This window comes from Vidua macroura, chromosome 2, assembly GCF_024509145.1.
Source record: "Vidua macroura isolate BioBank_ID:100142 chromosome 2, ASM2450914v1, whole genome shotgun sequence".
Classification (NCBI taxonomy): domain Eukaryota; kingdom Metazoa; phylum Chordata; class Aves; order Passeriformes; family Viduidae; genus Vidua; species Vidua macroura.
The window spans coordinates 68,132,320-68,146,175 of NC_071572.1; the positions used below are offsets into that span (position 1 = coordinate 68,132,320).

General features: G+C 45.5%; 1 protein-coding gene across 1 annotated transcript; it reads left to right on the plus strand.

Moving 5' to 3' along the window:
* The first annotated feature begins 794 nt into the window (after positions 1-794).
* LOC128803683 (phospholipase A2-like) lies at positions 795-12,078 on the plus strand. The gene is made up of 4 exons (XM_053970878.1): positions 795-1,021; positions 4,189-4,354; positions 8,770-8,876; positions 11,864-12,078. Exons 1-4 carry the CDS (start codon positions 979-981, stop codon positions 12,025-12,027), a joined length of 480 nt encoding a protein of 159 aa, XP_053826853.1. The 5' UTR covers positions 795-978; the 3' UTR covers positions 12,028-12,078.
* The last annotated feature ends 1,778 nt before the right edge of the window (positions 12,079-13,856 follow it).

Sequence of the window (13,856 nt, forward strand, 5' to 3'; positions counted from 1 at the left end):
GAAGTGGCAGATGCTCAGACCCCAGCAAGTCGAGTGGCTGCTGTACCAAGTTAGGCAGGAGTTTTAAAGCTGTTTCAAGCCCAAAGACAAAATAACTGTGCATTCCTGCTGCCCACATTGCCTGTGACCCCATACAGCAGAGGCTGTGTGACAGGGAGGCCACCTCTGGATTTGGCTGCCTGCTGTGACCAGAGCCCCAGCAGACTGGACCCAACTGCTGGTCTTCAACCATGGCTGGTACCCACATACTGATGAGTCTTCAAGAAATCTATTGGTGTTAGTCAGGTGCAGCAACAGGCCAAGAGGGTATTTATCCCTCAGAGTGGGGCCGAATTAGCTCTTTTGGTCAGTTTATAATTAGGTACTTGCACTTAACAGTATCCTTTCTGTTGGATTTTTATAGTTTTGTCTTTTCTTTTTTAAACGTGAAAATAATCAGTCTTAAAATAAAATAATTTTTTAAAAAAATAACCTGGGAAGTGATCTATAAAAGGAGAAAACCCTTGCCAAGGGAATGCCACGGCAGCAAGCCCAAGCCACAGAAAGCCCAGTTGAAGGCTTCACTTTGCCGCAGCTTCTCAGAGGTTAACCAGGGTCTGTAAGCAAACAGCTTAAAGAAGGAGCCCGGCTTAGTGCCTGGGTCTTGGGCTGTCCCACAGCCTACCAGCCTAATGCCCTTGCATCAGCCCCTCCCTCCCAAAGGCGATGCTGGGCAAACAGAGCCAGCCCTCGCCCTCTCCTCACGCAGGCAGGAGCCTTCTCGGGGACGGACCGGGCCGCGCTGGGGCTCGGGGGCATCGCAGGAGAGGCTGTTCCACTTCAGGCGGGCGCAGAGCCATGTGTATATAAAGCCTGGGGAAGCAGCCCGGCAGGGTTGTGTAGCACAACCACACCTCGGCTCATTTGGCAGCACGGGGAGGCACGGCCGAGTGCCGGCAGCTGAATCCTGAAGTACCCGGGTGTGGGAGCGATCTGCCCATGGGCCCCCGCCTGCTGCTGGTTCTGGTGCTGCTTCAGGCAGGTGAGTACCACCCCTCGGTCCCTGTGCCGTGCCATGCCTCCCCCTGCCCAGGGACAGCCTCTCTCTTTGCCATCGGCTTTGCGTGCTTCGTGCCAGGACCTCCGTGTCATGTAGCCAAGAGAGGGGAAAAAGTGTCACTAGACAATCCTCAACTTTACAGTGAGGGACTGTGTAAGTGAGCTGCCTGCCTGCCTCACCTCCCAGCCCCAGCTATGGTTTGCAAAAACTGTATAAACACAGGTATTTTTCTTTTTCTTTTTTCCTTTTTTTTTTTTTTTCTCTCTAAGGTATTTTTCTTTTTTAATAGTTTTGTGCTACAGAGTTGTTACTGTCTGTGTTTCATAGAAATACCTTCTTTTTATACCAGTGGCCATGGAGTGAGCAGTTTTCAATGCATCTGAATTTAAAATAATTTTTTCAAATTCTGTTTATAAAAGCCATAAATTACTGCTAACATAAAGCCCCTACAGACAAAGGCAACAAAACAATAAACCGGCACATCTGAGGTTATACCTGCAGTAGAGTTTTAAAAGAAAAAAACAACCCTCTGCCTTCATTTAAGCAGGAAATAGTGCTAAGTTGTCAGATTCACCTCTGTTCACCTCTCTGCAGGTATGTTCTTCTCTAAGGTGCTCCATTAGTAGTTTAACTAAGGATTGGACATGTTGCTAATGGGACATTTGGCTAGAAGCAGGCTGCTGTGGAGACTCAGACTATTTCAATGCTTTCCTGGCTGTGTTGGCTTGGCTGCCTAACATAGAGAAAGCAATTTCAGTTCTTGGTCAAGTTATTAGCTGTGCACCTGAATATTAAAAATGTACTTGCTGGGGCTGACCTCTCAGCTGCAGCAGTGCACTGCTGGCTTACAACCCAGACAGCTTTCAAAGAACAGGAACATCAGAGGCTGCCTGGACCTCTCTTGCAGAACACACAGCCGTAAGCACACTAATTGAGTCTTCTGGACTCAATTTCCCTTGGGGCGTTCTCTCCACGTTCATAGCAGCTCTGCACTGTAATTACAGTTCCTTGATCTCCAGAGATATCCCCAGAAGAAGAATGGCCTTTCTTCTTCTGGGTGAGGTACAGTTACCTTACACCAGCCTCAACCATTTTCAGCCAGTGGCCAACAGACCAAGCCCAGCAGTCCTGGCTTAAGAGGCCAGTGAAAGACAGCTAAAAAAATTTTCAAGCCGTTTGTCAGAAGGCTGGGATTCCTACAAAGAAGTTTTTGTCTCCACTGGGATATTTTCAGGGTCTGCAAACTGCAACAGGTTGAAAAAGCATGATTTATACCCCTAAATCCAAAGCAGCTCACTACTTGTGATTTCTCCTGAGAGCTAAGCCCCCTTCTAACTCTGGAGCCTTGCTGTTTAGACAAGGAAAATAAGTGGTCTCTTTAGTTCTCAATAAAACCCATACAGTGTGTTTTTAGCACAAAACCTGAATACTCAAGTAGTGTTTAGGTGAGCGGTGCTTACCTTTTCGGGAATGTGCATTTAATCCCCGAGGAATGCCCCAGGAAGCAGCCTGAGGCTGTGCTTGAGGTGTGTATCCCTGGGGTGAAAATGGTGGCACCCGCTCCTGCTGGGGGGTCAGGCTGGGAGAGGGAGCAAAGCCCTGCCTCGTCCTTCGTGGGAAGAGACCCTCCTTGTTTTCACTGGCATTTGGATTGGGCTCGGAGGGCAAGCTAACCCAGGAGATGCGGAAGAGGCCCAAGCAGGGGGATTAGAGGCTAGGTTTTAAAAGGAAAGCAACTGTTTTAATAATAGTAGTGAGTCCTTGGGTGGTTTAGGGGATTAATTAGTCCGTGTTTGCACAACACTTTGAAGAGGTCAAGCATGCTGCAACAGCCAGGGGCAGGTGGCAAAGCAACTTCAGTGACCAGTTCCCAGCTCCCAGGAGTCACCTCCCTCTCTGTCGAAGCATGCTGGAAAGTCCCCGTTTGATTTTGGGGCGGCTGTGCATGGGTGGGATGAGCAGGTGGGATGAGCAGATGGGTTAGGCTTTCGGGCTGAGGATTTTGATCCTACTGATAGAGCACTGCAAAGTGCATTTCGTCCTTCACAGTAAATCCAGGCATGAAATGCTCCTGTTTGTCACTACAGCACGATAAGCAGTGACGTTTGCAACTGAGTATCAGTGGTTTGAGTATTAGGGGCAGGGTACTCTCTTGGTTTCCACAACAGTTACTGCAAGAATGAGTCTGTCCCTTCTAAAAAAGTTCCAAATTAACATGTGAAATCTCGAGAGTGTTTGAAAGACTTGTAACTCAAAAATCTCCAGACTGGTTTGGGTGGCCATCCACACACTCCAGCTGAGACAGACCTCCTTTCTTCTTTTTTTTTTCCAAATTAGTGAGGCCTACGTGTTACGACTTAGGTGGAACATAATAACAGAAGCGGATACAAATGTTGCCAGCACTTCCAGAGTCTCAAGAGAAATCGGCTATACAAACATCTTGGCTAATGGAGGCACTTTGTCCTTGACAAAATATGTACTTTACAGGCCCAGGGGCGTGTAGCTGTCCCTCTATGCAGATTAATAGGACTATCAGTATGTTTTTCCACCTGGAAAATGGGTTAAAAGAACCTAAATAGTAGGGAAACTTGATAACATAAGAAATCTTGAGCAACATAGAAACTTCATTTCTTTACACAGAGTCCTGCTAAGGTCTGGTTGCCTGTCTGTACTCTGCTGCTTCATGTCTCAGTCAGGACTATAGCTGGAAAACTGTCCCAGGTTTGGGAGCTTTGGGGTGCAGTGAAGCCCAGGTGGCCACCCTGCATGGTGCTGGCACAGATCCTGCAAAGCTTAACAGCTTGGGCTCCATGATGTGCAAGACCAGGCACACTGCTCCTGGGTGCAACACAGCTGCAATCCCACACTAGTACACCAGAACTAGTATTGAGCTAGTCTGGAAGAAAATGAGCTCATCTGGAAGAAATAGCATGCTTGGGCACTTCTGCGTCCACCTTTTGATTATCCCAGACCTCAGCCAAAGCTCCCTGCAGAGTACTTTTGGCCAGCTGAATGTCATGACTAGTTAGATTGTCAGGGTTGCACCCACCCAACCAGTCAAAATCAAAACCATTTCCCTTTAAGGACTGTAGGAAAATCAGTAGCAGGCATGTTTAATCCTTGTGTGTAACTGTGTCCTGTCTTTGCAGTTTGGAAAGTTGCTCTGGGAAAGCCCCATTCACTGCACACTCGAGGAATCATTGAACTGGCTGGAGCCATAACGTGTGGCACAGGACGGTCTCCCTTGGCATATATTGGCTATGGGTGCTACTGTGGACTGGGAGGAAGAGGTTGGCCTAAAGATAAAACAGACTGGTAAGAGAAACCTCAGCTACGCATCCAGAAGCAGTGCAGATCTCCCTGCTTTTCTCTGTTTGTGCTACTGTGACTCCAGTGTCTCATTTGCTGCCTTGTGGGCAGGGAACTTAGTATATATGAACATAGTGGGGATTTGTGAGTGATGACCCATGTATCACTTGGGATTTGAATGAGGGCTTAACCTCCTTCTGGATGACACCAAAGCTCTTAGGACCTTGTAATATGTGGGGTAGAGGGCAAAGGAGAAACCAGGATGTGATTTTTTTGAAAGAGCTGAATTGTTTTTTCATAGAGATCACACCCTGCCTGACAAAAGGAGTATAATACAAGGTGTTTGGAGGGTTATTTCACCCAGGTCCTTAAAATGGAAGTGGTAGAGATATCATTGTTCATCCTCTTGAAGAAATCCAAGGAGTAATCAAACCTGTTGCCTTCATTGGATGTTAGTTCACGCTGAATCAAGGCAGAACAATAAGGGAGAACATGATGTTATTTCCCCTTTTCTTTGTTAGTGGGGAAGATGTTGGGCTTGTTATTCTCAACAAGTGTCAGAGGTATTGCATGCAATCAAAGGCTTCTTTCCTGTACTGTGCAATGAGCATAAAGAGAGTAAATGAGAGTAAAGCTGAGGATAGTGGACTCTTGTGTGCTCTGAGCCTGGTATTTGCAATCTTGCCAGGTTTGAAATATCAAAGTCAAAAGACCACAAGTCTATCTACAGTCAACAGACCAGGTACTACTAGTAAGCAAGCTCTGCTTTTAGCAGGGGTGAAGGTAGTCTGCAGCTCACTGGGAAGGAAACTGAACTTTCCAGAATACCTTGCTGCTGGAGACATTGCAGGTTGCTACAAAACCAGATTTTGCTGAATCAGAATGACAGAAGAAAGGGGCAGTGGGGGAGTGAAGGAAGAAAAGATGTCAAAGTTAAAGATCTCTGTGGGCATGAATGAGAAGATGTCTGTCCCTTAAGACTAATGGAACTGTCTTCATTAATACAATGAGATGTTTCACTCCCAAAGCCCTCTCATCAGGTCCTTTTATTTGTTTGTGAAATATTTCATCTATGAAACAGTCAATATGGGCCTCACAAATGATGAGTAAGTGCAATAATATCTCTTGACTTGCTTATCACAGTGCTTATCTATAGCAGTAAGCAGGTAAGGTGTTTAACTATTTGTGTTATCCTTTAACAAATTTCATAATATAGCCTTGAAAGTAAAACATAACTTCACTAATTTGGAGCACTGCTTTTATTGAAGGGCTGAGCAGAGTGACTTAAAAGCTGTTTTCCATAGAGGCTGAGTGCCATCTAAATTTATGTGACCCTGGGAGATGCAAGTAGTCAGCACTCCTGAAAAAGAGAGAGTAAATATGGCCACGTATTCACCAGCCAGTGTTTCTGCTGTTGTTTAAATTGCACAGAGTATTTAAGGATTTTATCCTAAAGGCAGAAAATGAGACTTTGCAAGTGGAAATGCCTCAAAATACCAGATAGGTTGTAAAAGGGAAGCTTGATCCTCTAAGTACCTTCATTTTTATTCCTTAGCTGCAATGCTTGGCTGCTGTAGAAAAACTTAAAAGTTTTATTTAGGTTCTTAGCTAGGAAGAATCAACAATGCCACACTAGATTTAGCCCTAAAAAAATCCATTTTCTGTTTGCTAGAGAAATACTGATATCTGTTACTAAGAACCACTGCAATGATTAGTGTCGTTGAGTACCCCACACCTGTCAAAGTGACCACATTATTTTTCATATTTACCATTCTAAAAAAGAGTGGCAAAACTACTGGCTGTGAGTTGACAAATACTTTTTGAAATTATTCACCCCCTTGACCTTCTAGGTTTGTCACAGAGACCCTCACAAAAGGAGTAATTTTCTTATGTGTAATTCAGTCAATCTGTCTAGACAGAACTAGAGTGCTTCTAAGCACCTCTCTTTTATATGAAAAAGAAAAAAAAGCCATTGAGTGGGTAATCCTTTTATAAGGTTTATTTCACATACTGACTTTGATGTGGTGTTGTCAGTAATTACCTTTTCCCTTTTGTTCCACTCTCACAGTTCTATCACTTCAAGGCACAATGACATTTCTTCCACATAGAGTCAATCGATTTGTTTCTTCTTCTCCTTTCTGTTCCCCTGGATTGCTGCAGCACCTGTGTTATAAAGTAGGATCTGAGGGTGCTCAGGACTTCCCTGAAAACACGATGAAAGGCAGGGTGCATCTATGACTCATCTAAGTCACAGGATCATTAAAGCTGGAAAAGATCTCTAAGATCATTGCATCCAACTCTTAAATACTGGCAAACTCGTAGGGAAGAGTAAGATTTCCCCTCTGTTGCAAGGTTAAAGCAAAAGGAAAAGAAAGACACACAGCAATGAGGGTGCTGTTGATGTGACAAACACAACGTGACAAATTCTTACCTTATTGGCATTTGCTCAACAGCAGGGTCTGGCCAGCTGATCCCTGCGGACCAGCCGGAGCTGTCTGTAGCCATCAGGGATGTCTCGTAGCCCAGCCCTGACGAGCAGGTAGTTGACTAGCCGGGTGGCACACTTGTGTTTGTTTGCCATGGCTGATGACCAGTGCTCTGCCGTGGTGCTGGCTGCCTCTGTGTTGGTGCAACCGAATGTTAGCAGGTCATTAAAAGCTTAGCACCACTCTGACCCAGGTGCAGCAAAGGGCATTTCCAGACAGGAGGGGACCATCTGAAGGTGGCAAAGGACAATAGCATCCCTTAGTCTTCATTCCTTGACAGTTCTTTCAGATGTTTGTAAAATAGGAGCCAAAAGTCTCCTTGCTTTGTGTTGGAGCAAGCTACCTGTCACCCTGCTGCAGCTGTGGGGATCATCAGGAGGAACTGCTGGTAAGGGGAAGCAGAACTGTGCCCCAAATCCTGTGGTTCTGCAGAGTTTATGCAACTTCCCCTGGTTTTGCCAAGCCAGATAAGGAGCGGGGGGTTCTCACGGCTAGCTAGAATACCATTTGCTTGTGCAAATTCAGTGCTCATTTGCTTGTCCTTGCCTGATTCACAGAACATCTTTTGCCCCCTACAGTATCTTCCTGACTTCTCCTAGCTCTTTCTGTTTGTTCTCTCTGGCTTTCCATAAAGAGCAATTTCTTTCCCTTGGCACAGAGGCTCCTAACACCTCCCTTTGCTCATCTATCTTCACATTGTTCTTCTTCCCCACACTCCCCCATCACTGACACTAACTTTACCAATGTGGCTACTGACTCACTCCCCAGACCTTCACAAATTTTTGGTTTCTACAGCTGGCACCCCCTCCACCACAGCCTCCAGTGCTCAGTGTCCCATATATGAGACACTAGTGATGGGCCTGCTCTGCTGCCTATCATTCCCCTGAGGATGGACTAGGCTTTGCTGCAGTTTCAGGGTTTTTATGTAAAATCACCCTGCCTCAATTTTTTCCAGTTAGTAGAGTACTTTCTCTGTAGAGTACAGTGATCTTGCAGGGATGTCTTCTGGAAATACAGGAGAGATCATTGCTCTCTGACTTCAGCCTCTGACCTTGCATCCTTGCTGAAACAACCTTTGTTATTCAGCAGAGAACGTCTCTAAGTGCTGAATCTTTTCTTGGTGGAATTTGAGTCCCCAGACTACCACAATAAAATTCAAGTGAGGCCAAGTTTTCTATAAATTCAGAAGTAATTGATAGTGAGAATGATCTCATTGACTAGTCCATAGGATAGATGTAATCAGCTGAGCTACTCATCCTCATTCCCTCTGTGGTCAGTGAAACACTACTGCACTTTCAAATCTGATGCTTTTCACCCTGTGTTAGATCTCTGCAGCATGAAAATGTGAACTGTGTTGCAGATGTGCATAGAGGGAAGATAGGTGAATGCCTTGGATGTAGATGGTTTTTGAGGCTCTTAAGTTAAATCATATGAATTTCACCATTGAGACTGATTAATTTGTAGCCTGCCCTCAGAACCTTTATGGGCCAAGGAGCACATGGCAGTTCCAGGTGAACTGAAGAGATGCAGCTTCTTGGTGATACTGAGGAAGGCAAGAAACATCCCAATTCCAAGTTTTGGGATGGGTCTAAGCCTAAGCCAGTGAGCCACAATAGCACAACTTATAGGAGCACTTCTGCTCCTTTGCAGCCAGATTACCATGTCTCGACCACACATGCTTTCACAAGGGCAAAAGCTCAGAGGAAGAAGCACAGTGGTCATGGGAGCAAATATTAATGAGCACATTAATGAGCTCCTGAGACAAGCGAGCTTTCCCAGGGATGCCAGGATACTTGCATCATCAACAGATGATTTACTGACAGGCCAGTTGAACACTGCTGTCATGAGCTGTGTGGGACCAAAGCACCCCTGCAGTCGGTGCCAACAGTCAGGATGCAGGAGGACACCCAAACTCTCTCTTTCTATGTCTCCCAGGTGCTGCCACAGGCACGACTGCTGCTATGACACGGCAGAGAAGGAAGGCTGCAACCCCAAGGTGCAGCGCTACCAGTGGGCGTGTGAGCAGAACACCGTGCGGTGCGGTAAGGAAAGGCTGTCTCCTGTCACCTGGGTTTCCCTCCCTCCCTCCTTCCCTCCCTCCTCTGCAGGCACCAGGCTGACCAAAGAGCTTTGGGGGCCCCAGAGGCAGGTTTGTGTTTGCCAAGCTGGTTTCAAAGCTGCTTTAGGCAATATCCCTTCTCTTCCAAGCTCCCTTCCCATTCCTTGCCTGGAGCTGGGAGGAAAGCTGGAGCCCCAGCACAACCCATTCCAGGAATCCTGAGATCTCCCCAGGCTGAAGAGCAGGAGTGGGGGGCCATGGACTCCACAAGCCATCTTAGTTTGGCAGGGATATAGATGACTCTCTGGAGACTTTCTGCTCATTGGCATTAAGCGTGCCTCTTCCCACAGCTGTGGGTCATCAGGGGTGCTCTTTCCATTGCAGTTCTGGCCCTCCCTCCAGCAGGACTGTCCACTTTTTTACTACCCTTAAGCACTGCTAGAGAAGAGTCAGGCTATCTAGCATGGCTGCAAGACAGGTTAAATAGGATGCCAGCCTGCACCTCTGCCCCCTGTGGGGCTCCAGCCTGAAGTCCTGAGGCTCAGTAGGGATTTCGAACCATGCAGAATCAAATGTTCTCAAGTGCTTCAGGCAGACAGCAAGTGTGGGCTGTGCTCAGCTCTACAGCTGGTACTCAGTGAAGAAGGTTCGAATTGCATAGTCACAGCCCATCAGTGTCTTGCACAGTTTGTTTTGACATACAGCAGATGACTTGAGTCTTAGAATTTGTCACTTGTATTTCTAAGTCTCCAGAAAGCTCCTGGTAGTAAAATCCATTGTAGAAGACTTTGAAATTTGGAAAAGAAATTGTGAGAGTAAAACTTATCCCCATAATCATCAAAGTTACTTGCTAGAACATTAAAAGACTATTTCTACCTTATCAGAAAACCATATTTTACTGGTGCAATCCTCAGCCTCAGCAGCAGCTGAAGATCTGCCAGCAGATAGGGGATGGGACACAGCACATCTGCAATTGCTTTTGTCCAAGTTCCAGAACAATCTAGTAAATACGAAATACAAAATTATATTTTCTGCTAGTCATTTTACAGGAAAAAAAGTCCTGTTTCTCTTTGCTGTGAAGGAACAATCCAAGTTGCAGACATAAGATGTATCATTGAGTCCATGGGAGTGGACATAGGAGTGTAGCAGTCTGCAGTTGCTCTGACTTGGCCAACAAGCATGAGTTAAACAAATTTCATTAATTCCTTAACTATGTCCAGGCAAGACCTGATGCATCCATCAACTGTTCTCCACAAGCCTTCAGCAGGCTTCACTCCCCTTGATATCCCTGGAGAGGAGGTGCAATAGAAATGTGCTTTGAAGGCAAATTTCCTACCCCAGGCTACAACACAGCAGGTCTTAGAGGGATGTGAAGGTATAATGTCCGATCCCATTCAAACAAAAGAGATGCAGAATTAAATTTCCAGGCATGCTTGCTGAGGTCAGGGTAATAATGTCCAGAAGTGTTAGAAGCAGAACTGTTTGCATTTGTTGTCATTTCAATGCAATAGGAATTAGATGCCTGCTGTGTGACACTGTATCATAAATACAGACATTTTCAAGTAAAATAAACAGAAACTCATTTTACTAGGAATTTCTTTTCTTTTTGCTACCATTAGGTAATTTTGTTCCTGGAATGAAAAAAACTGGCAAAACCATATTCTTCAGTCTACATATGCCATCACCTGTGTGCAAATTCCATTCAATAGATATCTGGAATATAGAAAAGGCTGTTAGTTGTGGGGTCTGGCCAAAAAAATCATTCCTTTCAAACAGAAATGTTACGAAGCCAGACTTTTGTACTCACATTTGATGAACAGTTGCTGGCACAGCATAGGAAAAGCTCAAGGAGCAGAGGGGCAAGGAGAGTATGAGGCAAGACTTGTAGCTAAGAAAAAAGTGGCCTTAAGTCCTCATTAGCCCTTAAAACAGTTTTAGCAGTAAATATGTGATTATTCAGACCAGCTTAGGAAGCTAGGGTTTTTCTTATTTTTCAGATAAAGGGTTGATCCATCAAAGTCCAGTGAAATCTGAAAAAATTCCTATACTCATTCCAATTGGTTTTGGAATGAAGGTCGTGTGTACCGGCACATTAAACTTTGCCTAGTGCAGCGTTTTGTGGCTGTTAGATAACCCATGGTAGCAGCCTGAAATAAGCAAGGCACTGTGCTTTAAAATAATATTAACCCAACAGCTGCATTTAAACCACCTATAGGTGGGATGAGGTTCATTAACCCAAACTCAGTTATTTGCAATGTAGCCTTCTAAGCTAGTGGCTTTGATATTATTCATAGTCATGTAGCCATATATTTGCATTCTGTGTAGTTCCATGTATGACTTTGATCACTTTGTTAGCTGCTGGCTCATAAAATCCAGGTACCTGGCCGTGCTGCAAAGCTCCTTGGCTCCTCTGCTGTGATCAGAGAGAGACAGCAGCAACTGATACAGCAAGAGTGAAGATGCCTGGTGGGTGCTCTGACACCCTCAGGTTTCTGAACATCCCTCTGGGAGGCTCCTTCTTTCAAAATAGTGGTTTTTTTCTTTTGAAATCAGTCTGTTTTGCAGAGGGAGGAGTTAGAAGGGAAATTCACCAACTGAGGAATGGTGGAGTATTTTTACCTCGGGCTAAGAGAAAATAATTTTCCTTTTTAGCTTTGACTGCTGAATTAAACCCTCGTAGTTCACACAGTTCTAGAGGCAAGGAGTGCTCTGTGCTGAGCAGATTTTTATAAGCATTGCCAATCTATATTTATCTGCTACTTTCTGATGCTCTTTGTCACCGTTAAGGTCAGACCTGCTGACAGAGAGAGGGCAGGGGAGGGTCAGACCCACTCACAACACAACATGTCGGTCCTGCTGCCACAGCCTTTGATTCCTAAGGGCAGCTTTTTTAGGGAATTTTTCCTCCTAAAACTGTTTCTTGCCTTTGATACAGAATCTCTCATCCTTGGCTCACATTTTCTTTTGCAGATAACCTGACAGACCGATGTGAAAAAATGGTGTGCCTGTGTGACCAAGAAGCAGCCAAGTGCTGGGGAGCAGCCCCATACAATCCTCACTTCATCCTCTGGCCAGACTTTTTATGTGGACAGACTCATCCCACCTGCCATGTCAGATATGGGGGACCAGAATAGTCTTTTTTGGGCCTTTATTCTAATAGTCTGAACCTGAAGGCAGTGGAATAAAATTTCTCCTCATTTTCCTGATCTAACAATGGTGTGAGAGAATTTCTATCAGGCCAGGATTTATGGGGAGGAGAGACAGACCAGAAAGGTGTGGTGGTGGAGTTTCCCTCTCTGTGAGACAGCACTTGGAATGTACGGAGCTCTGCTTTTGGGTGGACAACAAGCAAGTCAAGATCTCATGGGTCAGGAAAAAAGGGCAGACTGATATGGGTAACACTGTTGTGGGTGTTTGCTACAGGCCACCTGAGCAGGAGAAAGTGCATGAGGTCTTCTACAGGCAGCTTGAAGCAGCCTCACAGTCACAGGCCCTGGTTCTGGTGGGGGACTTTAACTACCCTGACACCCGCTGGAGAAACAACAGGTGACAAAAGTGATTACGGGTCTGGAGTATCTCTCTTATGAGGAAAGGCTGAGGGAGGTGGGTCTGTTCAGCCTTGAGAAGAGATGACAGAGAAGGGACTTCATCAGTGTCTATGAGTAACTGAAGGGAGGGTGTCAGGCTCTGCTCGGTGGTGCCAAGCAGTGGAACAAGAAGGCATTGAGTAGAAACGGATAGACAAGGAACTCTACCTGAACAGGAGGAAGAACTTTTTACTGTGCAGGTGACTGAGTACTGGAACAGGTTGCTCAGAGAGGTTGTGGAGTCTCCCTCACTGGGGATATTCCAGACCTGTCTGGACACAATCCTATGCCATGTGCTCTGGGGATGACCCTGCTTGAGCAGGGAGGTTGGACCACATGATCCATTGTGCCCCTTCCAACCTTACCCAGCCTGTGATTCTGTGACAGGTAACATATGCTCAAGCAAAGGGAAGATCCTGCTCTGATCATGATCAAGATCTTTTGCAGAAACAGAGGGTTTGGTCTGTGGTGCAGTGAGAACACATATCCTGTCACCAAATAGTGGTTTGGTTTTTTTTTTAGTTTGGGTTGGAAGGAGCCTTTAAAGATCATTTAGTTCCAATCCCTGTGCAATGAGCAGGGACACTTTAACCAGATGAGGTTGCTTAGAGCCCAGTTGTCTTCATGCTCCTGCATCACAGCACTGGAGACACTTCTGAGCTGTGTTCAGGGGTAAGCAGAGTTACGCTGGGCTATTGCAGTTGCAAGGTCAGCAAGGATTTCTGACTTCTGCTTACTAGCAGGCATACCCACACGTTGCAAAAGAATATACTTACTGCTCCACAGACTTCAGAGCTGATACACTGCTCTCTGATACATGGAGAAGATGGACTCCTATACTAGCATGTCCCCCAGTCACTGACTGCCTGGGAATCAATCATTGTCACATCAGGAATCAGTCATGTCAAGCAAATCTTTAATCTCTCCTTTTTTTTTTTTTTTTTTTTTTTTTTTTTTTTTTTTTTTTTTTAAAGAGTATTAGAGGCTTATATTCAAACACTACTATATTCAAACGCTTTCTTCTGGCAAGAGAAAGCAAAATCCCATTCTTTCAGCCAGGAGTGGGCCCTCTTTGCATCTTTGTTGCAAGCGTTTAGGCTGGCCAAGCCAACAGGACAAGAGCTTCTTTAGCAGGAGGCACAGACATATGGGAGCTACTCCTGCATCCCCAGAAGCAATGCTTTTGATTTCCTCGGGTAGGTGCTAGCACTACATGGGCACCTGGAGCACCTGAGTGGTCTGGGCACCTTCTGTCTCTGCTGAAGCTCAGCTGACACACTGTGAACTGCACCTTTAAAATAAGAACTAATGGCACAGAGAGACCCAGGGTGCCTCATCAGAGTCTAAATTCAGAGATATGTGGCCAAAGTAAGTGG